Raw genomic sequence first — 25,461 nt, forward strand, 5'->3', positions numbered from 1 at the left:
GGCGGCCATCGGAACTCCGACACGCATCAATTCAGTCTTCAAAATTAGCACATTTGTACTGCGGCAGAAACGTTGCCCAGGCCAAACGACAAAAGTTGAAATTGCTGTGAACGTTTATTACGAAACAATTGTTCCAAAACTTGTAAAACGAGAAGCGAAAAATATACTAGAGTAGTTTATCACGACCGCATTGTTTGATTTGTTGTGATGTAATAATACCAAAAGTAGCGATAAAGCGAGCAACAAGATACGCACGTCGCACGCTGTTACAGTAATTTACGTTAAATAACTCACGGAGGGAAAAGTAAGTTAATTTTGGGTTGATTCAACGTTCGAGTCAGCACAAATCGATTTAATTTTCTGGCGGGTTATATTGCGTAACAACAATGCCCAATAAGAAATTTCCGTTTGTTTTACGTTAACTCGACATCTAACAACGTTGAATGATCATAAAATAACGTCAATTGCTCAACCAGGTACCGTAACAAATTAATAGCTCCCTGCGAGAAGATTGCCTCGATTTATGTGTACAGTAACATAATTTCGGCACAATTGGGATCATGCGAACAACACAAAGTATGTTTGATAAAGAACTAGTTATCGGAATCATCAGATGCTGTATCGGAGCACGAGGTTATCGCGTTGTCACTGGAATGAGACACATCAAGAGGCTCATCGCTTAGCTGCAAATCTACACCATCTTCACCGTTCGCAATGAAGCGTCCACGTTTTACGGCTTTCAGGCTTTGATACCAATCCACACACACGCCTCTTTCTTTTTCGTAGAGCTCCATCAGGGTGATGACTAAGGAACAAATCTATGGCTGTGCCATAACGACTGGGAGGAATGTCTAACCCTAACCTTACAAGCGCTCGTGTGGCCTCGGCATTTTTATTGCCGACGCTAATTTCGAAGACTGAATATATCGCATCAATAAAGTGTATTGTGATGTCACTTGCATCCTGCTTATCGTCAGACATCAGCTGCTTGGTCAATCAATAATGTTAACAATTCAAGCATAGACAGTGTGTATTGTGATTTATCGGGTACTTTGACTGCTTTCTAATCCTTTGTGATTATAAGTGGCAAAGTTCTTTATTCACAAGGCCGCTTGCGTAAAATCGTCTCGGAACGTCATGGCGGACAAATGCGGCCGACGGAAGGGTGAGACCCGGCGGACAAAATGTCGGTTTTTGTAGGTTAATTGCGGCCATGGCCGCCTTCAATTTCGAGGCCTGTTATACATATAGGTTACTCGACGCTCGTGTATACTGTATAGGTCCAGATTTTTGCAAGTAATTATCACCTCAAAAAGCAGTCCTGAGTCAACCTATACACATGACAAGATTTTGTCTCCATTTCAGTTTCTGTGCATGACTTCTTATCGCTCATTTTTGGTTTTCTGTAGCTCAGGAACTTGAAGAGGCTGCGTGCTAGTTTTTGTGTGTTAATTAATGAACTTAATTACATCTGTTCTTATCATCTGATGTCAAAACAGTCCATTTTGTTGAATCATAATTGAAATGCTCAGCGTTCAAATTTGGCGTTGACAATTGCCGAAATGTTCAAACAAAATAATATATTGCATGAACGAAAAAACACTGCAGTGATGAACAAATATTTTAGATATATAGATTTGGTAACTGATGTGTGGTTAGGGCAAGGGATTTCATGGTAACAATAGCCACTCCAATTATTTCAGCTAAATAATTGAAAAAAATTGCCTATATACAAAACAGAAATATTGCAAGCTTTTATGAAGTCTTATTCTGCATATTATTTTTCTAATCTTCTTTAGTAAATTTCCTTGTTTAGAATTATTTGAAATATTGCTCAAGTTGATTGATTGATTTAAGGTTTTGTTAAGTATGGGTAGGCCAGGAAAGCTGAAAAGTGGTACTCGTAACAAGTTAAAGACCTGGTCTAAAGGAAACTCTAGTTCTTCCAATCCTGCTTCTTTTAAACATCGTCAAAATGCTCAAGCAAAATTCTTTCACATGCAACCAACTTCTAAATCTAACAAAGGTTTAACTTCTGAAGCTTTGAAACTACATGATGAGCTTGATTGTGGATCTATGCAGCGTATGAATATTGGTGAGGAAGACAGTGACAGTGCTGAGACCTTTGGAACATTTTTGAGTGGTGTGTCTGATTGCACTAACCTAACCTTTCAAAAAATTCAAAGACATTGGCTTAACCACTCTGCAAAGCACAAAGAGGTATGTGCTGTTTTAGCAGCTATTACTGAAGTAATAAGACAGCAAAAGGGTGAAGAATCAAATACTGCATATTTTGCTGCATTAACAACTGCTCTTGCATCAGTAGAACAAGTTGAATCTGCTGCTGCAGTTGCTTACTTGTTGTCCATGACTGTCAAAAATGTTCCACCATCCATTCTGCGTGCCAAGTTTAGTGATGTCTCGAAGCTTTTAACAAACATCTTAGCTCAATATGCTTCCAAGAAGGACACTGTTGCTCCTACAGCTTATATCAGGTCAATCTTGTCAATACTTGCTGTTGTTTTACGACATCAAGAAAAAAACACTTGGAAATATCCATCTACAATGCATACTTTTCATGCACTACTTGCATATATATCTTATTCGAAACCAAAAATTCGAAAATCAGCGCAAAATGCGGTATGCAGTGTTTTGTTTGGAAGTGATTTTATGGTTGGCCCTCATTCTTCAGCGTTCCATCCTGCAGCAGTTGCTACTGCTGACTTTTGTATTTCTCGTCTGAAAGATTTCAATGGAATATCAGCTGACTCTTCTGTGTGTCATATTTTGCAGCTGTTTAGTCGAATATTGCACTGTTTTCCTCAGTCATCACTACAGCGATCATGTGAAACTATTTTAAGCTTAATGACTCTTGGCGATCTTGTTGTAAAATCTGTTTGTTTACAAGCCCTGTATGGAATGTTTGTCAATCAACCCCAGTTCAAAGTTCTTCCTCCTGATTTGAATGCTAGAATAATTAGTGCGTTGTATGATTACTGTCCTAACCCATCTGATGCACAGACCTGTCCTGCATGGCTGGCTGTCATGGAAAAGGCTTTATTAAATCTCTGTGGCAATTTTCTTGACTCTTCACTGGAAAGCGAAGCATCTCGCTTGGCTTTGGTGCATGTCAATAAGTTTTTTGTTACAACATTTAAAATGATGCTTTCTGAAAGTTCTGTTGTGGCCAAAGCTGCTAACTCTACTTTGCTTAATGTGGTAAAGGATGGTGTTGCAAAGTTTTGGGGTAGGAAAGAAGCTTGTATTATGACAGAAGATGGTCACAAGCTTGTATCATCTATTTTCAAACTATTGGAAGAGGGCATCAAGTATAAATATCGTGATGTTTGGAACTTGGTCTTTCGAATCGCAGAGGTTATGTTTCAATCGATTGTAAAACCATCACATGTTGCCATAACGAAGCCCTTTTTAGAGGGCATTGTTGACCTTCGACTTACACCACATTTTCAGTTTAGAACTGAGTTGGATAGTGCCGTGGGAGCAGCCATTGGTACTTTTGGCCCTAGAAAATTTTTGGCAATTGTGCCTTTGTTAATTGATGGCACAGAAACAGACTATGATTTTCCTCGAAGCTGGTTTTTACCATTGATAAAGAAATATCTAAAACAAACAGAACTGACATTTTTCACTGATTACTTTTTGCCGCTTGCTTCAAGACTACGTGCAAAAGCTGCAGAATTTAAAGCATCTCATCGTAACTTAGAAGCAACAACATACGAAACATTGTATTTACAATGCTGGGACTTACTGCCAGGTTTTACCAAAGAAGCTATTGACATTTGTGGCGCCTTTCCTAAACTTGCACGAGTGTTAGGTCGTGCATTGAATGAGCATGCAGAACTACAACAAACGGTTATGGCAGGTCTACGCAATGTAATTACTGTTTCAAAAATTTCTGAAAACAACCAAACTGCTGTTGCTCAATTTTCCAAAAACTTTTTGCCAATTCTGTTTAACATTTACACTAATGTTCAAATACCATCAAGTTCTCAGCTCGAAAGTGACTCCGAGATTGTTGCCAATAAGAAAAAATCTCTTGAAAGGTTATCATCACTGGAAACAATTCGTTTATATCTAACCATTACAGAAAAGGAGCTGATACGTTCATATTTTCCAAAAGCCCAATATAAAGTTTTCAGTGGTGATGAAACTGACTCAACTCGTCTTGCTCTGTTGGATTTAATAGTTTTGATGGTACCTTATGTCACAGAAGACTTGGTGACTGGAATTTACAATGAGATGAAACCCATGCTCTGCAGTCCTATCGCCAGTTTTCAAAAGAAAGCTTACAGAATATTGGAGGAAGTTTGCAACTCTCACACTCAATCATGCTGTTTGTTTGTAAAACAGAACTTGTCAGAGCTGCAAAAAGAATTGTTGAATGGGCTATCACGGGCCTCCCCTTCTAGCATGGGGCCACGCATTAAGTGTTTAGAGAAAGTTTATCTTCAGCTGCTAACAAATCCTGAAACAAGAGACCAAAGTGAAGAATTTTTGAAAGTTGTTGTTCCCGAAGTGATTTTGTGCACAAAGGAAGCGAAAAGAAGCCGCATTGCTGCTTTCAATTTGATTGTCACCACTGCTAAGGAATACATTTTATCAGAGACTGCATCGAGTGAGCATGCCAAGGATGCAGCGTCTGTTGCTTTAGACAAATATTTTGACATTGTTCTTCTTGGTCTCAGTGGATCTCCCGTGATGATTAAAGCAACCATTTTTACTTTGTCTCGGTTAGTGTACGAGTTCAAAGATACCATATCCTCTAGTTTGCTTGATCAAACAATTACCAATGTCTGTCTGCTACTGGGATGTAACACACATGAGGTTACTCAAGCTTCTCTAGGTTTTGTTGTGCTGTTGCTCCACCTTCTTCCAAGGCAAGTGTTTGCACAATATTTGAAAATCGTTTTGGATGCTCTTTTGAATTGGAATAACTCAACAAGGCAACGTTTTCGGTTTAAAGTAAAAAAAATGTTACAAAAACTTGTTCAAAAATTCGGATTTGAGACAATATATTCCATGACGCCCGAGGTGCACAGAAAACAATTGGAGCACACTAAGAAGCAGCAGGCAAGAGCCAAGAGGGTTGCTGCCCAACGTAAATTAGTTGACGACGATGAAGACATTGATGGTGATTTTGACTTCAAAAAACAGAAAAAGGAAACAATGGAAGAGATTCTTGCAGTTTCTTCTGACAGTGATGATGACACAAAAGAGAGTCAAAAGAAGCAGAAAAGATCGAAAATGAGTGCATTCCTGAAAGAAGAAGAAGATGAACCAATGGATCTGCTTGATCCATCCATGTCTCAGAAAATACTGTCAGAAAATCCCAAGGCTTCCACCAACAAAGCTAAGTCAGACTTTAAAGTCGGTGCAGATGGTCGTTTGATAATCACTGAGGACAATGCAAGTGATAAGAGTGAAGAAAGTAAAGTCTTTAAGGCAATTGGTCTTGGCACAGAAGCTAACAATGGGGAAAGTTCAAAAAGTGGAAGTAAAAAACGGAAGGTAGATGAAAGTGATGATGATATGTTTGAAGATTCCGTTACTGCAAAAAAGAAATCATATCAACCTGGTGGGAAAGGAATTCATAGAGACTTGGCCAGTAGTGAAAGTGGAGAGAAGTTTAAGGCTAAAAAGGCAGGGGGAGATATCCGATCAAAAAGTACTCATCAACCTTATGCATACTTGCCATTTAATTCAAGTGTTTTAAACAAAAGAAAGCGCAAAAAGTTGTCTGGACAATACGAAGGAATGGTAAGAGCTGCTAAAAAGGGTGCAGCAATCGGCTCAAAAAGGAAATCAAAGCGGAGTCGCAAAAGAAACAATTAGTTTCTGTGTACAACTGTTTTGACTTGATGTATTTACTGGTTTATTTTTGCAGATTGCTTTCCGGTTTTATTATGCCAGTAGTTTTGCTCATAGTTGTGAGCAATGGTAATTTTTGACACCACAACAGTTTTAGTTATCAGCATAAAGATTTTGTAAGCATTATCATACCGCCACATCCCTAGATCTTTTCTTGAAATTAAAATCAATTATGGTGTTGTGTATAGTTTTGCATAAGTTAGTTTATCGATCAACAATAATAAGCTCATGTAGTACATTTGCTTAAGAATGATATGAGCTACAAACATTATGAGACTTAATGATCTAGCTCAAGGTGGTCCAGATCATAGGGCGGGTAATAGTTACGGTACCATAGGCCTACTTGATCTTTTCCAACACACGACTCTTTCTGACATGAAGTTAGATTGATTTTGTTCTGTTAAACATATTTTGGCGTGTTTCTATCTATGTGTGCACGAGTAAAATGTTTTTCATTACAAAAGTTGAAACTTTCCTTTTCATTTTGACCAACACAATTGCAAAACTTCAAACAACCGATAACGTGTTTGCAGTTTACATGTTCATGGCATAAAGTTGACTTTTACGCTTTTGTTCAAAAATTTGAACCACTCTGTCGTAGTTATTAAAAAGTGTGCAATTACTTTTTGTAAACATTTTAATGTTTGAAACATTCAGGCCTCTTTGAAGTTAAACAATATACATTATGAGTTTCTTTTATTTTCAGTAAAATGTACCGGTAATGTTTGTCTTGTTAATTTTTAAAAGTGGTTTGGCAAAATTATTTAGGTATCCAGTAAAAATTAATGTTATTTGCTAATGTACTGTACAATGTGTATATACATATGTGGGTAATGAAGAATGCACATTTAAAGTGTCTTGATTGATATCTTAAAGTGTTGGTGTAATTTGCTTTGTATATATTTAAGTTAAACGCATACATCATGTTTTAAATCAATACAGTTCCTTGATGTGACAAACCAGTATCCTGCATGGGATTTTTATGTCATAAAAGGTTGATTTCATGCTAGGTACAAAAAGAGGGAAAAACTTATTCAAGTTGGATTTGTTATTCTTGCTATATTTCATTCATCCCTGCTTTTTGTTTCTTTTTCATGTGTTTTTGTTGCGATGAAAATGCGTCATTGGCTCTAGGTCCTCACTATTTTGATTTTAAAATGAAAGACAAGGTATTGGTGATTGGTAGTGGTGCAAGAGAACAATGCCTCGCATGGACGCTGGCGCAATCTAATCATGTGAAAAGTGTTTGTGTTGTACCTGGAAATGCTGGCACTGATTACTTACGTGCTGGTATGTATTGGTATATTTTGAACTATTTTATTTTAATAAAAGTTTTTATCTGAGAATTGAACTTTTGTCGTATACAATTGGTTTTCAATTTACATCTTTCTAAAATTGCACCGCATGTTGTTTAATCATAGAATTTCGTGTTTAATTATGTTATGATGCGAAGACAATTGTTTATTCTCCCTGCAATCAGTATTTTATAATCGTAAACAATTAAACATACTTGTTGTATGTAAATGGTACATGAAAGTACTAGCACTTCCTAATTTTATTTAAAACACTTCTATTTAAAAGTGATCAATAATTAAATAAATTGTTAATTATGTGTCATACAAGCCTTATTCAATGTATATTGTGTGATCAGTATTTGTAATTTCTTTTCACAGAGTGCAGTAAAATCCAAGCTCCATTAAACCAACCCAATTGTGATGATTTTGTCGCCTTAGGGGACTGGTGTGTGTCTGAAAGCATATCGCTAGTAGTTGTTGGACCAGAACTTCCTTTGGCCAATGGAATATCCGAGGCTTTGGGGAAAAAAGGTAAAACCAGTTTTTATACCAGAGGGTAATACAATATGACTTTCAAGAAGATTTTCCTTTATGATTAATTCTATTACCGGTATTATTAAGAGTCATTGCAAGCCATATTTTAACTGTTTAAGTATGGAACAGTTCTGTTGCTTTGTTGATCTGTTATTTGTTCTGAATATAGAAGATGCTTTATTGGTCATATGTTCAGGCATTGCATGCTTTGGACCTCATCCCTCATCTGCTCAAATTGAGTCAAACAAATCGTTTGCTAAGGATTTCATGATAAGACATGCCATTCCCACAGCAAAGTATAAGGTAAGGTGTTATATTTGAGTTTAACATTGTCATACTTCAATATTGGCTATCTTTTGTATTGGTGACAATCATTGGGCACTTCTACTGTTACTGTTGATTATTTCAATTTTTACTAGTTGAAACCTGGAGAACTTTTTCGAGTAGGCCTATGTTGCTTTAATGGGCAAAATAATTTGACAAAAGTTATTTCTATGAAGGCCAGTTGCATCATAGCCAGACATTTCAGTTTGTTTTCTTTTTCAGTCTTTCACTTGTGTGGAGTCTGCGTGCTGTCACATTAACGAAGCCAGCTATCCCGCTCTTGTTGTGAAAGCAAATGGTCTTGCGGCGGGAAAAGGTGTCATCGTTGCTGAGAGCCGTTTGGAAGCTTGTGCAAACGTGCGGGCAATCTTGCAGGTAAATGTATTATACTGTCAATAGGTACAACCGTAGTTGTTGATTGGTGAAGCGCATTTATGACCATTATGACATGCGCAATGTCTTAGACTTGCATTGAAAACCTACGAACGCCAACAACTTTTGTTTGACAGCTTGTTGCATGCACACGTTCAGCAACGTTATTTTCGACCAGAGTGGAGTGTAGAATCAATTGCAGATAGCGATTGTCTGTTAAGCGTCCCGGTATTATCACAATGCCCTTTGCTCAAGCACAAAGGTTACTTAAGTACATTTGGCGTAAGCGTAAGAATATATTTTTTTTGACATGAAAAAATTGAGAGTTGAAGTCATTCGCCAACTCCTTATTCTTGTAAAGGAGAAAGCATATGGACAAGCCGGGTCCGAAGTTATCGTAGAAGAGTTTCTGGAGGGAGAAGAAGTGTCTGTGCTATGCTTCAGTGATGGCAAACACATTAGAATTATGCCTCCTTCACAAGATCACAAACGACAGTTGGATGGTGACCATGGGCCAAATACAGGTGGAATGGGAGCGTATTGTCCATGCCCACAAGTAAGTTGTTATATTTATTATTTTATTGTGCAAGTTTTTTATTAAGTCTTATTTTCGAAGATTTCATCAAGGGTAAAGCTCAACTTTTACTTCTTTGGAGTAAAGGCAATGTTGCCAAACACCGGCAAAACGTAAAAATCTTAGACTGGCTATCGCCATATATTCCGTACTCTGCTGCGGTTTAAAAAAAATCCTTCATCACTCCAGTACAATTCTCAAGAGAAAGCATTACTTTGAAGTTTTATACTAATAAAAAGAATATCTTTTTTGATTTAATGTTTAGATTTCTGAAGAAATGATGGATTATATTGAAGAAAACATATTAAAGAAAGCGATCATTGGTTTGCAAGAAGAAGGGAGGCCCTATGTTGGAGTCTTGTACGCAGGTTTGATGTTGACCGGACATGGACCCAAAGTTTTGGAATTCAACTGTCGTTTCGGGGATCCCGAGTGTCAGGTTAGTGAGAAAGTTCTTTACAAGTTGTAATTCAAATGCTGTGAACGCTGCAAACTGATTTAAACATTCTTACTTTAGGTAATTCTCCCTCTTCTTGACAGCGACCTCTATGAAGTGATGCAGGCCTGCGTTGAAGAAAGATTAGATTCGTATTCCCTAAAGTGGAAATCTAACGCCACGGCCGTTGCTGTTGTATTGGCAAGTGGAGGTTACCCGTCTTCTTACAAGAAAGGAATCATTATATCAGGTTTTTGTTTTTAACATCATAATCCCTGCTTAATCTACGCCTTCGTGCAAATAAATAATAATATTGATGATGGTAAAAATAACTGAATCTTTGATCTTTTGCTGCTTATCCGATCAAGCTATTATTAATTTATTTTCAGGCGTTGAGAAAGCTACAAGCCGTGACGGCATTCGCGTGGTCCAAGCCGGAACGAAAAAGAACAAAGACGAAGAACTGGTGACATCGGGCGGCCGGGTGCTGTCTGTTGTGGCAGTGACCGACAAGAGTCTTGAAGAAACCCTTCAAGTAGCTTTGAACGCGATTGCTGATATAAATTTTGAAGGATGTTTCCATAGAAGAGATATCGCATCACGTGGAATAAAGTATCAAAACCGGTAATTAGCTTTGCACGTTTTGACAATATAGTTGAGTAAAGTCTGGTGATTTTGCACTTTTCAATTCCGCATTTTTAGAAAGACTCTAACGTATGGCGATAGTGGAGTCAGTGTTGCCAATGGTGAAAGATTCGTATCTCAAATATGCCCCATCGCCAAGCAGACAATGAGACCTGGATGCACTTCTTCTCTTGGCGGTTTTGGAGGAGTGTTTAATTTGGCTGCAGCAGGTTACAAGAATCCTATCTTGGTGGCTGGTACTGACGGAGTGGGAACAAAATTAATGGTGAGATATTTCACAGGGTTTTGCTTTCGTTACCAATGACAACATGTTGTTCTGTTTCCAAAGCTATCTTTTGTTTTATTTTATTCTAAAAAATCGTGACGGTGCTTGCGGCTTGCCATGATGTTAGATTTTGCTTGCACAACAAAATGCAGAAATGTAAATTTTCTTCAAAGGAAACTGCTTGGGCTATACATCCCAGACAACAAAATTCATCATTTTTACATTGATTCAACGACTGCAGACGTTGAAGCAATCTAAAAATGACGGATTTTGCTGTATAGGATGTCACCTGACACGTCACTCACTCTTGATCACGTGCTTTCCAGCTTGCCCACGCGTGCGGGCTGCACGCGACAGTTGGCATCGACCTTGTTGCCATGTGCGTCAACGACATCTTGACGCACAACGCCGAGCCGCTCTTTTTTCTGGATTATTATGCAAGTGGTAAACTGTTGCCGGATGTCGCTGGAAATGTTGTGAAGGGGATCGCTGAAGGATGCGATGCTGCAGGATGTGCTTTGATAGGTTCTGTACATGAATTTATATTGATGATAGTGTTTGCTTTTATGTAGCCTTTCATTGCAGATCTGCGTTGCTCTCAGCGCTTTACATAGCAGACAATAGTCAGCGCAGCCTTTTACAAGTACTGTTGCATTATTACCTTAAATCCATTCCGTTGCGAAGTGCCAAGCTGGAATAAATTTAGTTCTGCTTTTAAAGATCTTTGGTATAACCCGACCGACAGGGTATCAAATCCATGCCTAATGATTCAGAGGAAAACCTTCCAATCATAAAGCCAACGGGCCGGTTAACACAAGTAGTTAATAGTTAATACATTACGTAGTTAATACAAATGTAGTATGTTTTTCAGTGGTATTTTGAAGTTCATTTTAGACATTAGCGTATATTTGATCAGTTGTTTTACAGTACGTGCCAAGTTTCACCACGTTTTCAGGTCTCATTTTGATAATTACTTGTTAGTCCACCATGTTACTTCCTTCAGTTTGTTTGCCGTAGTTTAAATTTTTATTTTGTGCTGTAAGTTAGGTGTAGCCTTGTAAATCAGTTACCTACTTTCTGGCAGTAACTTTTCCATCAGCGATTTGGACAATAAAACAATTGGCCTTTTTCGCGCATCAACAGGTGGAGAAACAGCGGAAATGCCTGGCATGTACGAAAGTGGAACCTATGACTTGGGAGGCTTTGTTGTGGGTGCTTATGAAAATGGGCGGGACGTGGCACTGCCTTGTGTTGACCAAATTATTCCAGGAGATGTGGTAATCGGCATCGCCTCTACCGGCATTCACAGCAATGGCTTCAGTTTAGTTCGAAAAATCGTTGACAATTGCTCTTTAAGTTTGTCCGAACCAGCTCCGTTCAATGATACTTGTTCTTTAGGTAAGGTTCCAATTTATTTTCAACTGTTGTTTTTTTTTTAAATCTTGACTTCGTATTGATGTGTGTCGATTAAGACGCTTGTTTTGTTTTACTTATCTAATTCAACGGGCGATGGTGTGTTTGGTTTTATTTTGACTTTACAATGTCAGCAAACACTTTGTCTGTAGGAGAATGTCTGCTGCGACCAACCGCCATATACAGTAAGCAACTTCTACCCATCCTGAGATCTAGCTGCGGCGTTAAAGCGGTTGCTCATATAACTGGTGGCGGTATCGTTGGCAACCTTCCCAGAGTGTTGCCAACTAACGTGTGTGCCAATTTGAATGCAGAACTTTGGTCTGTACCTTCTGTTTTTCGCTGGATTACTGAAGAGGGAAATGTGAAGCCAGGTCAGTTTTTTTCTTTTCTACGATTGAATACATAAAATTTACTTGGTCGTGTAGGAGTGCTGTGGTCGCTAGCAACCAGGGCTGTGGAGTCGGGCGAAAGTTATATGTCTCCCGTTTTAGTGGTTTTACTTTTTTTCATTTTTCAAAGTTTGACTTCTCTTAAGTCGTGGTCGAAATTGAAACAACGACTATCACAAAACTGACCAGAACAAACACTTCTATTTACTGGTAAAAGTTTAGAGCGCAGTACGGAGAACAAGAAACAGTCGATTTTTTATCGTTCATCGTTTAAGTTCATCGTTTTTTTTATCAAACCGAAGTCGGCCCTTTTTCAATGACTCTGACTTCGGACACGCCAAAATCCCTCGGACTCTGACTTCACTGCCCTGCTCGCAACACATTTTTTTGCAGGCGAAATGCTCAAAACCTTCAACTGCGGAATAGGCATGTGTTTGGTTGTTGCTGCCGCTCAAGCCGAGAATGTGCTGCATCAGTGCAATGAAAATCTCTTCACCATCAACCTGAGAGCTTCTAAAATTGGCCAAATCGTTGAAAGAAAGCCCATGGGTCAACAAGTCGTTGTCAGAAATATAGAAAAAGCGCTGACGTCATATTATTCTAATATGGTAAAAATTGTGATGTGTGTGTACAAGAATGTTTGACGAAACTTTCAGAAGGGCGCATATTTTTAAATGGTGCTATCTCTTGCCCAACTGACCTTCAATACTTTACTGCTGTCTGTGATCGTCGTTGTATAATATGTTTTCTATAAACACAACATATTCTGTTACTTTACAAACGAAAGTAATTTATTGTAACTCAATTCAGTGTTGTAAAGGTTGCATTGTAAGCACTCAATTGCCAATTTTTAAGTGTGTGACACCGAATGTCATATTCTAGGACAAAGATGGAAAGGAACATGGAAGGTTTGCTCTAACTGACGTCAATGGTGACCGACAAATTTCCAACATCGCCAAAAGCAGCAAAAATGTAGCTGTCGTCATATCCGGTTCAGGTCAGGGATATTCCTTCCCAATTGATTGAAGAGATTTGGTTCAAAGTTTTTCAAGATTCACCAATCGAGAATTTCTGCAGGTCTTAGTTTTTGTGATCAATGATGATGATTCGACAAGTAAGAATTGATTCCAATTTATTTGGAACGGTTTGTTACAGCAAGACGTGATTTAAAGTAGTGCAATCTTTTTCTCCTGGCAAGTTTTTGAAGTGTTTTATTTTTATAGGAACCAACTTGCAAGCTTTGATTGACTACGAAAGATCAAACCCAGAATGCTCGTATTGCATTTGTCTTGTCATTTCTAACAAAGATACCGCCTTTGGATTAACAAGAGCACAAACAAGCGGCATAAAAACGAAGGTATTATTGCTTGAACAAAAATATTAAAGTTTTACGACTACTCAAAATTTTGTATTCACAAGTTGTGATTTTGGCCTATTATGGTCTCATTGCTACTGTTGATTGAGCCTGTTGGTTCCGCATTGATACACATTGTTCAATTTTGAAACTCTCCGTGTTTTGCAGGTGATCAATCACAAGCTTTATAAATCTCGGGAGCAGTTCGATAAAGTATTAGATGAGCAACTTACTGGTGCCAACGTGGAGCTCGTGTGCCTTGCGGGGTTCATGAGATTACTTTCAGGTGGCTAACTCTTTTAATTGTATTTTGTAACAGACCGTGCGAAACCGTAACTGAAGTTATCATAAAACAGCTTAATATCTCTGTTTTGTGGGCTCACGTTTGCTGTTTTTGTTTAAGGGTGGTTTGTGAGAAAATGGAGCGGGAAAATTTTAAATATTCACCCCAGTTTGCTTCCGTCGTTCAAGGGCATTGATGCGCACAAGCAAGTCCTTGATGCTGGCGTTCGACTAACCGGCTGTTCCGTCCATTTCGTGGTTGTAAGTATCTGCTGTACTTTAGAAAATACGTGCATGTGCTTTCTCATTCAATCAGATTGTGGTGTTATTTTTGCACTTTTGGTAGGAAGAGATGGATGCTGGAGCCATTGTGGCACAAGAGTCCATTCCCGTTCACCCTTGGGACACAGTGAAAAGTTTACAAGACCGAGTCAAGATCGTTGAGCACAAGACGTACCCTCAAGCAGTTGAACTAGTTGCGAGCAGAATAGCAATCTTGGATGACATGGAGAATAAGATCGTATGGAAGCGCAAAATGTGACGATGCGATCGAAAGACGACTTAATTTACGCTACTGACTTAGTTGCAAAGTAGTGGACTAGCAGGGTCTTTGAAACTTGTAGTCCATTCGTATAAAGTGTAATACTGCCTTTGATATCCTCCATTGTCACGAAAACGAATGCTTTCTACCCTTCGAGTACAATAAGTGCGTTTCTATTCAAGCTGAATTATGGTACCTAACGACTATTGCTTCCATGACGTGAAACTAAAAACTAAGAATGTTGCATTATAACTTGTTCCGTCTGAGTATAAAAGAATCTCACTTCCTTCCAATGCCCTTGCAGTGTGACTTTGCTAAGCTCCATATCACCAAAATCCGTAGGCTTACATGTTACAAGCTATATAATCGTGCAATACTGCATGCATTGACTGATTGAATCGATTTCTTTTCGCCAGCATATAACTAAATTACCTTTCATTTGCCAGTATTTGATTCAAGTGTATTTTTAAGCTATGTGCGATGTTAAATTTTGTGCTGGTTTAAGTGGGCAGTTCTACTTAGAATGGCATTTTTTGTACTTGTCATAAATAACAATCTACACACAAAAGTTCACCCACAAACCCCAACAAACCATATATTGCTGGAAAAAGGAGGAAACAAGCTATCCAAAAATATTTACTTTGTTAGGCTGGGGCAATCCATCAAGGGTTTATGCTATTTTGAATTTGTACATAAAATCAACCGATTGTCTCCATTGCAGCCCTAAAAACTCGAAAATGGCTAGAGGTAGGGACTTCAAACTGCATGGTGATCAAGTAGGGTATCCTAGCCATAAATGGATAGAGGGGATTTCTTTTAACTCTTATTTTTTTAAATATAAAAAATTTCATAATTGCTATGCATCGAGAGCAAATTTGACTTCAGGATTTGGTAATAAAATATTTATTACTCTGAATATTGAAACAAAACTCAATCATTATGTCCGTAAGGGCCTGCTGTACATCTGTTAAAATTTTTAGCCAATTCTGAAAAGTAGTTTTCTAAAAGAAACATTTTTAGTGCACAAAAACATGATTTTGAGTAAATCGCATTTGAAAAACAGAATTAGGTAAATTTATGCCTTTGACTTTAAATGTGACTTTTTTTCTTCTATGTCCATTCACAACAACTAAAGTATACATATAATGAACAAAATACTGAGTTTACACATACACAAATTAAATATATCAGTGGCCACCAGGTACATAAGGGAAAATACAAAACATCTTGCAACTAACATTCTCAGAAAAATGCAAATTTTTATTCACGTTTTAAACTGAGGTGCGTTCAGAAAACCTTCCGTTTGAAGCCTAATGAGGGCAAATAGGTAAAACTGACTGCATATTCGGAATCTACGATAAATTTCCAATATATATCAATAAAATAAAATAAATTGAATTTTTTTTTCTAAGTAGAGCTGCCCCCTTAACCCAATAGGCTTAGAACAGCTTTTCACGTATTGTATCCGAAGTCTGGATTACCTCGGTCGTAGCTGCCAACAACTTTTTGTGTGCTTTAACTTTTTTTACCTGCTGTGACAAACCAACACTGCTAAAGTCTGGCTTCATCTCTCCATTTTTAATTTAGTGATCGTGTATTTGTAAATCGTTCCACACTGTTAACGTTACCAAATAAAATACGTTTTGAAATAAAACCCATCTCTTCGCAAGAAAAATAGATCAAAATCAAGGCAAAAGGTAATTTTTCACTCCGCAAATAAATTTTGGTTTGAACACTTGATAGCCAGAATAATAACAATGGTCTACACCAGTGGTTCTTAATCTTTTTTGTATGTTTTACCCTTTTAACAAAGATGAATATCAAATTTACTCCCAATAGATAAAATGGTTCTCATTTATTAAAAAAACGAAAGTAACAAATTCCATCAGTTATATTCAATGCGACGGTTGCCCTTGCTTTTTGGCAACTAGTTGTTCAATGTCTGGTAAAGTAGAAGATAATGCACAACAAATATCAGATTCAACATGAAGTTGGTTTCGTGATTTAGATTTGATAGTTAGCAATGCAGAGAAGCCACATTCGCATAGGTAACTTGAAGAAAACGTGACCAGAACATTCAGAGCTTGAATACCTATCCTTAGATAGCAATGTTATATTTTAACCCAAAACTTTTCTAGGTTGCAAGAGTGAAACTTATCTTTTGCAAAAGAATCGTTTGTTAATTCTATAAATTCTTCTTGGATTGTTTCAGGAACATCTTTCACTTTACATACAAAAGGATTTCTCGCTACTTGCATCAAAATGCTGCCAGTATTTATCTCTGGAAAATATCGCTCAAACTCCTGCAAGTTTTGAAGATAGCTGATGATGTCATCCTTCAAGTTTTGATTGAGATCATTTCCAGTTATCTCCATCAAGCGGTGAAATAATACAGTAGAACTCGGTTAATCCGGATTCGATTTGACCGGCGATTCCATCCGGATTAGGCGAAGATCCGGATTAACCGATGACGGTTTTTATCAAGCCTGACGTTACCTAGATAGAAGGGAATCGGTAAAAATCACCGAAATTGAACGCATTAGTGTGGTCATCTGCCAATTCCGAGACGCGCGATCACCATATTAGCGATAGAATTCTTTTGAAATGCAGTAGCCTATATGCATGTAAAACGATTGCATTTGTAGACTCTGCGTCTAACGCAAGAACACACTGGCAAAAGTTATATCTTCAGACATGCGTGTAGGAATAATCTGTAGTCACTCAAAACTTTTGAAAACAGTTACGGAAGACGAGTTTCTTTAGAAAACTTACAAAAAATCAAACAAAGTCTTCTACTGGAAAAACATCACCGACATACCGCCGAAAATTCCATCGACGTCTTTTCAAGTTTCTTACAGTACGAGTTTGGGCATTTGCGCAGGAATTTTGCGTTAGGAGGGATTACTGTTCATGAAAAGAAGAAATCCGCAATAATTTATTGCGTCACATTAACGGAACAATAGATAAGAAATTTCTCGCAATAAGCCACGTTACGTTTTAGCATGAAATGGCGAAACTGTCTCGAAAATCCGGATAAAGCGATAGAGAAAGCGCAACTTTTGTCCGGAATAGGCGAAGATCCGGATTAAATAATCCGGATAATCCGAAGCTGTTTCTTAAGAAAAAGATTACAAATCATTTGTACTTCCAGTTTCATCCGGATTAGGCGAAGATCCGGATTAACCGAGTTCTACTGTATCTACAATACCTACAGCTGGCACAATTTTTATGTCCCGTCAACTGATGTGGATATTTTGATTGATAGCTCATTTACCACCCCAAAACGAGGAAATTTACCCTAGTTTAAGAGATGCTGGTCTACACGATTTTTGCTACATAAACTTTGAAAACTGATTTAGAGTAATTGTGATTTGCTGAAACCGAGCATGACCTCAGCTTTATCCTACCACATCGGGTTTTTGAGATATGATAACAACAAATTGTTACTTTTGTCAAAGGCAGTAGATTTGAAGTCACACATTGTGCTATATCCAATAATCCGTGCTATTGGGTGCATAAATAGCTGAAATACACCCACAAACTACAATTTTGATACCTATTTGTTCTAGTAATGGAACGACCTCCGGCTCCGGTCACATCCCGGCCACTTTTTTCAACTTTTGCTCCGAGCCGGATTTGTGTGGCTGGCAACATGTGCGTTGTCTAAGCTGTGTGTGGCTGTGGTCAAGTTTATGACCTTGGATAAATGTTTTTTGGTAGCCCACTGCAATACAAGAATAGGCTGCACATGTTGCCTGTAACACTGGTCAACCCGTAGCGGCCAAGTAAAAAAAAACAAATAGTCAAAATTCTTTTTCAAGAAAGGTGTGACCTAGCATCTTCAACACAAAGTATTTTAACAGCAACTTACAATATGTTACAAATTTGCAACATTGAGCTATAAAGGATCACTTGAAACTTTTTTGTTTCATTTTCTTCACAAACATTCTCCTCTCCCAATGTCATGCACTTCTCCAAAATTTTTGTTGTGCGTAGCCTATACAACATAGGGCGCTACGGGGAATGTGAGATTGGTTTTCAATCAAAAATCTTCCATAGCTTGAAAACGTTTGGTTTTTGAATTTTTATCATCGGACTGACAAAGCTTTACATAGGTAGGCTAATAACCTTGTCAGTTTTGCATACTTGCAAAGGCCCGGTTACCGAGATTGACAGAGTGAAGGTTCCGATTGTTGAAGTTGTTGCAGGGAAATTGTTCCATCCATTAGGTGCCACTGAATGGAGAGCAATCCTTAACGTGCGTTGCTCAAGCGCACACCCCGATAGTTGAACCGGCGCCGCTTGATCTTGAAGCTTCGTCGCTCAGAAGCCTCGCGCTACCCAACTGAGCTATCAGCTAGATAGAAAACATCGCCTAATTTGATAATCCAAAAGTTTACTCCTGAATGGATCCTTTAAAATGACCCTAAACATTGCCATGAAGCAATTTTTAGAACGTTGGTGAGAGTGGTGTACAACAACCGCACAGTAGAAACATTGATTATATGAAGTAGATATTACTAAAAGCCCGAGGTTGCAATTCTCTGGGGGAACATCTTGCATCCGGTGCATCATTATTTGTTTCCGACGCAACGTTATTAACAGAACTGTAATGACAAGTTAAGGAGGAAGCTAACAGAGCACCCTCTGTCAATGTTTTGCATGAAATCATAGATTGAAGCAAACCTATGACAATACTTGTTTAGTAATCGTATTTAAGCTATTTCGGTCAGTCTAACCTTTTGCTATAGCACTGCATATGTTGATGGTAAACACAACGCCAAATCTTCCACTTTTAGCAGAAATAACAGTTTGTTGTTATCATATCTCAAAAATCTGATGTGATAGTAGAAATCTGAGTTCATATTCGCGTGTAGTACCCCAATCAATTTTCAAAGTCTAATCAGCAGAAAAAAATGCTATTTTTATAAAGCAGTGAGTCGGCAATTCTACGAACAATACGACTCAACTTTGATTTTACTGAGCTTTCTGCATTCGTAGGCTACATTCTTGAGATTGAGAAAAAAAACGATATTTAAAAATATTTTATAAACTTTAGATTGAGTACCGGTAGTACCAACCCCGCACAGGCTACAATTCCAACTATGTGTAACGACAAAATCAGTGCTATTGATTGAGGGAATCTTCAACAAAAAAAGCTTTTTCGAAATCTTGTTCTTGGTGGATAAGGATATTTAACTACTGACGCTTTCAGTGAGCTTCCACTCAATTGAAAAGCTGTCCTGTTGTTTTTATTTCTGAGCAGCATGCCAAAAAATATTCATGTCAACACAGCAAAGTTCTAGATTCTAGAAAATGGTAGAAGCGACACAACACGAGCGTTAAAACGTGCTTGAGACCGAAATAAGTTAAGTAAAAAAATGTGCTAAGGGCGCAACATATTGGCATTGATAGCTGACATCGTCTCAATTGTTAAAATTTGAAAAAGTTTGCTGGCTGACGTCAGGCAGAATTAGGATCCTTCTGACGTCCTGAGATAATTCGACTGGTTGCGGAAATTTTTATCCTCTCACCAAGCTGTACGCGTATTTGTAATCTGTAGGTCGCTGCAGCAGATGGGGTACTGCAGCACTGTGAACCTTTTGGCAGTCAGCCAGACAGTTGGTTTTTGCTTTGAACTTTGATAGTTACAAAAGAAAAAAGAGCAATGGCAGAGGGGTGGAATCGAATCCACACCGTAGAAATTACTATTTCCTAACCGTCTAGGCGACGGCGAAACGTTCATTTAATTTACAGTACTTTCTAACGTGCACGAGTCCCATGACTGCAATCAGCTGATTTATATTTTGCCTTCTGATTGGTCAATAAACGGGAGCAAGTCTTTTAGGCGCAGACAGTTAGGCGCCGGTCAAATAGGCGCGCACACTGTGCCGTCTGGATATTTAGGTGCGGAGCATTGTGGCGCCCGTTCATTTAGGTGCTATCCCTAGTAAAGTCTGCAGATTATATCAGCTTGGCAGGTAGGGCAATGCTTTTCACACAAAATGTTATATTGAACAAAAAAATATGTCATGGCTTCCGTGAGTGAAGCTGCTTGAACTGTTAATGCTTTTTACACAAAATGTTATATTGAACAGAAAAATATATGATATTGTATTTTAATGCGCGTATTCGGCATTTATTTGTTGTTAGTCCAGGCTTGCGTCGGCGAAAGCTTTATCAATAAATTAATAAAGTTTCCGAACATGACTGAGTTCACTTTTAGTGAGTCAAATAATAACTACACTAAACATCAGTAAAAAATATACCGTAGCCTATATTCAAGTGGGTGGTAGGCTTGAGTGAAGAGTGACTTAGTTTTCCGTCAAAACCCGACTAGGTTTAATAACGAGCAAAGTCGCACCATTATACTTGCAACTTGTAGCCAGGGTTCATATGCCTTATAAAAATGTATTCATGTAGTAGAGCGTTGTCTCATACGTACTTGCCACACGACCAATCCATCCCGAGTAGAAGTGATTGCGAAAGATAACAGATTAAGTAAATTTCCATCTGGCTGCAACCTATGTTCAGGATGCATAGCAAATGTCCTATGGAGAATTGGAGATGTGCTAATATCAAGAGTAGTAGAGCGTTGTCTCGTACCTCATCTCCACACGCGCATTAACAAAACAACATATTTTTCTGTTCAATGTAACATTTTGTGTGAAAAGCATTGCCCTACCTGCCAAGCTTATATAATCTGCAGACTTTGCTAGGAATTGCACCTAAATGAACGGGCGCCACGGTGCTCCGCACCTAACTATCCAGACGCCTCAGTGTGCGCGCCTATTTGATCGGCGCCTAACTGTCTGCGCCTAAAAGACGTGGACCCCAATAAACTCCATCTGCTGCAGCGACCTGCAGATTACAAATAAGCACACGGTACTTATGAAGGCTATGAAGCAGACACAGGCGCGGTCGAAGCTGTTAAGTATCCGCTTGTGTGAATTATGTCATTGACTTGCAGCCACTGAAAGGGCAGTAGCTACTAGCCACCCTTAAAGTGCGTTTGACTCAATGCTATTTGATTTTGCTGACTCTTTGTTCGCAAAGTTAAAGAAAACTAAATTCATCTCTGCACTTACTAGCCAATGTAATAAACCGCCAGCAAAATACACAACAAAATAAATACTAAAACTCCAGAAATAAACAGCGCTAAACGTTTAAAAGACGAAGGATTTGGCTTGATAGCGGCTGCAATTGAATTGTTTCGTTTGAAAATATCAATTCTCTCTTGAATAATCCGGTTTTTAACTGGTTTACTGATTTCCATGCGATTGATTGTGTCTTTTATGTGGGACTTAATCTCTCCTCTGGTCATGCCTTCGGGTATGTCGAATATCCGCACACCTTCTGGTCCGGGTATCCCTAAGGTCTTCTTGATGATTCCTTTGATGATAAACCCACCACTGAAGATAGCTGAAAAAGTAAACCTAGTGTCGTAAGTACCAACATCTCGTTTTCTATACGTTTTAAAGTCAATAGCGTCGGCCTTAAGGGCTGTTCAAATATTCTATAACGCCGTTAGATGTGGTAGAGACATCACATGTAAATTGTTGTAGATCGGCAGCATACAGCTGTTGCGCCGTGTGAGGCACGTCATAGCTAAACAATTACGTTGGGGCAACAGAATTCAGAAATACGGACGAAACCGGATAATCACATAGTCAATTCATCAAGCTTTGTTCTGCATCGTGGTCTACGGTCAGTATTCAACTGATATATGCGATTATCTGAATCAATTAATTAGTATTATCTGTTGGTTTGGGGTTAAAAAATCTTAACTGATCAAACGGTTCATGCAATTCAACAGATTTTGTCTATTGTGCATAAATTGAGCTAAACATGCTCTGTAATATGATCAACAAGACTTTTACAGAAAAGAAAAACAAAAAAGTCAGATGAGCCTTTGGCCGGAATCATACTCTCCTGGTGGTAAGAAATTTGGCATTGTGTGATATTTGAACAGCCTTTGAAGTACTTATAAAGCTACAACTAAAAATTCATTCCAACAAAAAAAGATTGATCACATTTATGCAATAAGCTACCGCTGACAATCTATGAATGCTCAGCAAGAAAATTTGCTCACCAAGGTACATTGTGTGAATGTATGCCAATAGTAACTCTGGTTCCTTCTCTGCAATGTCTGCAATATGTGCCGCATATTCCAGTGCAGGATCAGATGGGGTCAGAATGCTCTTCTTACTTAATTTACCATAATATTTCAAATCTTCTTCAAATAGTGGCGATCTTTGCAATTTTGAAATCCAAAGGTCTTTTATGTATTCGTGCTCTATGTTTTGAGCAACGCCTTCTTCTATTGCTTTGTATACACTGTAAAAGTCACAAAGAACTTGTCTGTACAACTGACTGTCTGTGAGAGCAACAGCAAGCTTCAGTTGAACCAACCGATCGGATTTGGCATGGATAGCTTTGGACTTGACGTGCAGTTCATCACAAAAGTTTTCAAACTGTTCCATCATGCATAACACAACCTAACCCTGATAAAAAAAATGCTGATAAACAGATTGAGTGACCATTTTCGAGCTTTTTAGAGCTACTAAAAGGAATAAACAAATTTGACCATGTAGTTTACAAATTTGCATATATGCGATATCGAAATTGTATACCACACCATATTTATTCGATTGTAGGTCGCACCGCCTAACTAATTCAGGGCTGCTAAAATGATGCAAAATTTATAAGGCGCACTTTAAAATTACTCGACTACAAGTCACACTCCGACTAAGTGAGTAAACATTTCGTACAAACTTGTACGTCTCGTCTTTTAATCGAATAAATACGGTTATATACAGCGCATTATAACCACAAATTCACAGCTTCAAACTGAATACGTAGGAGTATCAAGTTAAGAAAACACACACATTGAGCTAATTACCAAGCAGGCATAGTTGTCTGTTTTTATTATTGTAATGTTGCTTGACGTTGAAACAATGCAAATTGTATTAACTGCATATAGACATTACGACAGAGCTTTGCATTTTCAAAAGGAGCTGGAGCCGAAGCTGAATGTGAAATTCAGGTGGAGCTGGAGCCAGTTGTTTAATAGACAGCTAGCTCCAATTAATTTCATGAGATGCTATTGGCAGATTTCACATAATTTAACAGCAACTCATCACAAAATCGATACTTATTGGCTGGTATTTTTAATTGTTAGATAATTGTTGTGCGTCTGCTATTTTGTAAGACTTTAAATCTGGGGTGATTACTGATTGAGGGCGACTGTTATTGAAGTTGTATATTATTCGAGAAAATACGGTAATGGAGCTGGAGTCGGAGCAGTGGAACAAAAGAGCTCCGGAGCTGGAGCTATGCTCTGATAGAAGAGAGCTCTTAAGCTGAAGCAGTTTTATTATGCTGGCTCCAAAGCCCTGCATTAAGGAACAGGACAGACTACACTGCCAATAGTATTGTGACATTTATTTACACCCAGGTTGATCCTGTCTACTTGAACAGCAATTGAACTTGTTAAATGTTTATGGTAAAACTGTGACAATTGAATAAAACAAAGGAATGTTTCACTTTATGTCATTCAATTGGTTGAACCAGACAACTCACACCGTGAATTTATGCAACCTGGGCAGCTGTACAAAGTTTCGTGAATAAACAAATTGCAGTCAAGGCAAAAAAATATTTTACACCTAGTGCATCGATACACCTTCAACTCAGGATGTTCATCAAATTGTTTTAAACAAGAATAGCACATGGATCTGGCAGAAGATTCGCTCTTCGACCAAATACTCTCGCTAAACTGAGGCAAAGGAAACAAATGATGATAAGACCTGGCTAAATGTGGAGCTGACACCAATGTCAAAGAACAAACAACGCATTGTACAGGTAGTTCAGAATACTTGGATTGACATTGAGGGCAAAAATACCCACCAATACCCAGTTGTTTTGTTGACATGCACATTGTAATTTGTCCTGATTCATTTGAAGGTACATGTGGGGGAAAGCCCATTTTAATCAAAGATGATTCTGTTGCTATATCGGATGGTGGGGTGATGTGGTCATTAAGCAAATCTGCAAAATGACTTACATCTAAAATCACTCCATAAGAACCCCCAGTTTCTGTGGTCAAACACTTGCAGATGTGAACTTCTGCAGAAAGACCAATGACACTACAACGTATTTTCTGTTTTTTCATGTTTGCAATAGTTTCAGAAATAGGAGTTGGATCACAGGTAGTTAAACTTCCCATAATGATTAGAATCTCACGACTGGTATGACCTGGCATGTGCTTCAAAGTCTTTTCTGCAAGTTCTAGAGAATTTTGTAAAGAAGGTTCACCAACGCAGCCTTTTGCATTTGTCCTCACAATTTCATTTGCTAATGACTCGATGGTTTTTGAAAGATTTTGAGATGTTCCTGACATTTCACATAAAATTTCGGCTCTTTTGCCCTTAGTTGAAATGAAGCCCAATTGTCCAATAGGATTTTGATCAAAAAAATCTTCAACAAATTTCTGAACTAACTTGAGAACAACTAGAGCTCTGTTTGGCTTTAAGTCTTGGTCAGTCATTGCTTGAGACATGTCTAGTACAAGATAAATGTGCCGCATCATTCCTAATCGAATATTATGTTGTCGTTTTGACAAACGTCGTTTCTTTGCCTTTTCAATTTCTGACCTGATGCTCCCCTCAAGCGATCCACTTTCATCTTCTTTTAAGGCTTCCCATGTTTTTTCATAATCTCCTTCCCAACGATAAGCTTTTTCGGTTTCATCTTCCATGGTGTAATTCAAATGGGCCAGTCCAACAATTCCTTCTACTTATAGCATAAATATAATATCTGTAGAATAAATCTTCAAAATTTTAAATACAGCAGGCTACAGAGAAAAACTTGTAGAAGTAATTACAAAGCATAATTTAGAAATCACTTGCACAAATGCATCACAAATTTGCAGAGGTGGGCAACTGGGCAATGGGCATCCGCTACTTTTAAAGTAGTGCGCTACCTGCTACTTGAGCTAAGGGTCTGCTACTATTCGGCGAGTCCAATTTGGCTAGTCCGATTCGGCGAGTGCCCTATTCAGCGAGTTCCCTTTTCGGTGAGTTCCCTATTCGGCAATTAAAAAAATTTTTTTTTTAAATTATTGGGTACCGTAGCCTAATTATATAT

At 38.2% G+C, this 25,461-nt stretch overlaps 4 protein-coding genes across 5 annotated transcripts; 2 read left to right on the forward strand and 2 right to left on the reverse strand.

Moving 5' to 3' along the window:
- Positions 1 to 1,869: 1,869 nt before the first annotated feature.
- LOC145776314 (RRP12-like protein) lies at positions 1,870 to 7,023 on the forward strand. The gene has a single exon (XM_082587714.1). It carries the CDS (start codon positions 1,870 to 1,872, stop codon positions 5,851 to 5,853), a length of 3,984 nt encoding a protein of 1,327 aa, XP_082443840.1. The 3' UTR covers positions 5,854 to 7,023.
- A 5-nt stretch (positions 7,024 to 7,028) lies between these two features.
- On the forward strand, positions 7,029 to 15,136 carry LOC145776316 (trifunctional purine biosynthetic protein adenosine-3-like). 2 transcript variants are annotated; one of them, XM_082587715.1, is made up of 18 exons: positions 7,029 to 7,179; positions 7,563 to 7,715; positions 7,915 to 8,021; positions 8,265 to 8,417; positions 8,776 to 8,970; positions 9,254 to 9,427; positions 9,506 to 9,674; positions 9,814 to 10,048; positions 10,127 to 10,334; positions 10,661 to 10,859; positions 11,478 to 11,732; positions 11,900 to 12,121; positions 12,533 to 12,747; positions 13,022 to 13,136; positions 13,363 to 13,496; positions 13,662 to 13,779; positions 13,897 to 14,036; positions 14,122 to 15,136. In XM_082587715.1, exons 1-18 carry the CDS (start codon positions 7,047 to 7,049, stop codon positions 14,314 to 14,316), a joined length of 3,120 nt encoding a protein of 1,039 aa, XP_082443841.1. In that variant the 5' UTR covers positions 7,029 to 7,046; the 3' UTR covers positions 14,317 to 15,136. The 2 variants fall into 2 exon arrangements, with proteins under 2 accessions (XP_082443841.1, XP_082443842.1); XM_082587716.1 differs by having other exon boundaries at positions 14,126 to 14,286.
- A 6,259-nt stretch (positions 15,137 to 21,395) lies between these two features.
- LOC145775271 (uncharacterized) lies at positions 21,396 to 22,821 on the reverse strand. Its single transcript, XM_082586529.1, has 2 exons — positions 22,409 to 22,821; positions 21,396 to 21,738 (listed from the first exon to the last, which is right to left on the reverse strand). The coding sequence occupies exons 1-2, from the start codon at positions 22,800 to 22,802 to the stop codon at positions 21,404 to 21,406; spliced, it is 729 nt and encodes a 242-aa protein (XP_082442655.1). The 5' UTR covers positions 22,803 to 22,821; the 3' UTR covers positions 21,396 to 21,403.
- On the reverse strand, positions 22,821 to 25,118 carry LOC145775270 (general transcription factor IIH subunit 2-like). Its single transcript, XM_082586528.1, has one exon. It carries the CDS (start codon positions 25,070 to 25,072, stop codon positions 23,873 to 23,875), a length of 1,200 nt encoding a protein of 399 aa, XP_082442654.1. The 5' UTR covers positions 25,073 to 25,118; the 3' UTR covers positions 22,821 to 23,872.
- Positions 25,119 to 25,461: the final 343 nt, after the last annotated feature.

This window comes from Aplidium turbinatum, chromosome 8, assembly GCF_918807975.1.
Source record: "Aplidium turbinatum chromosome 8, kaAplTurb1.1, whole genome shotgun sequence".
NCBI lineage: Eukaryota > Metazoa > Chordata > Ascidiacea > Aplousobranchia > Polyclinidae > Aplidium > Aplidium turbinatum.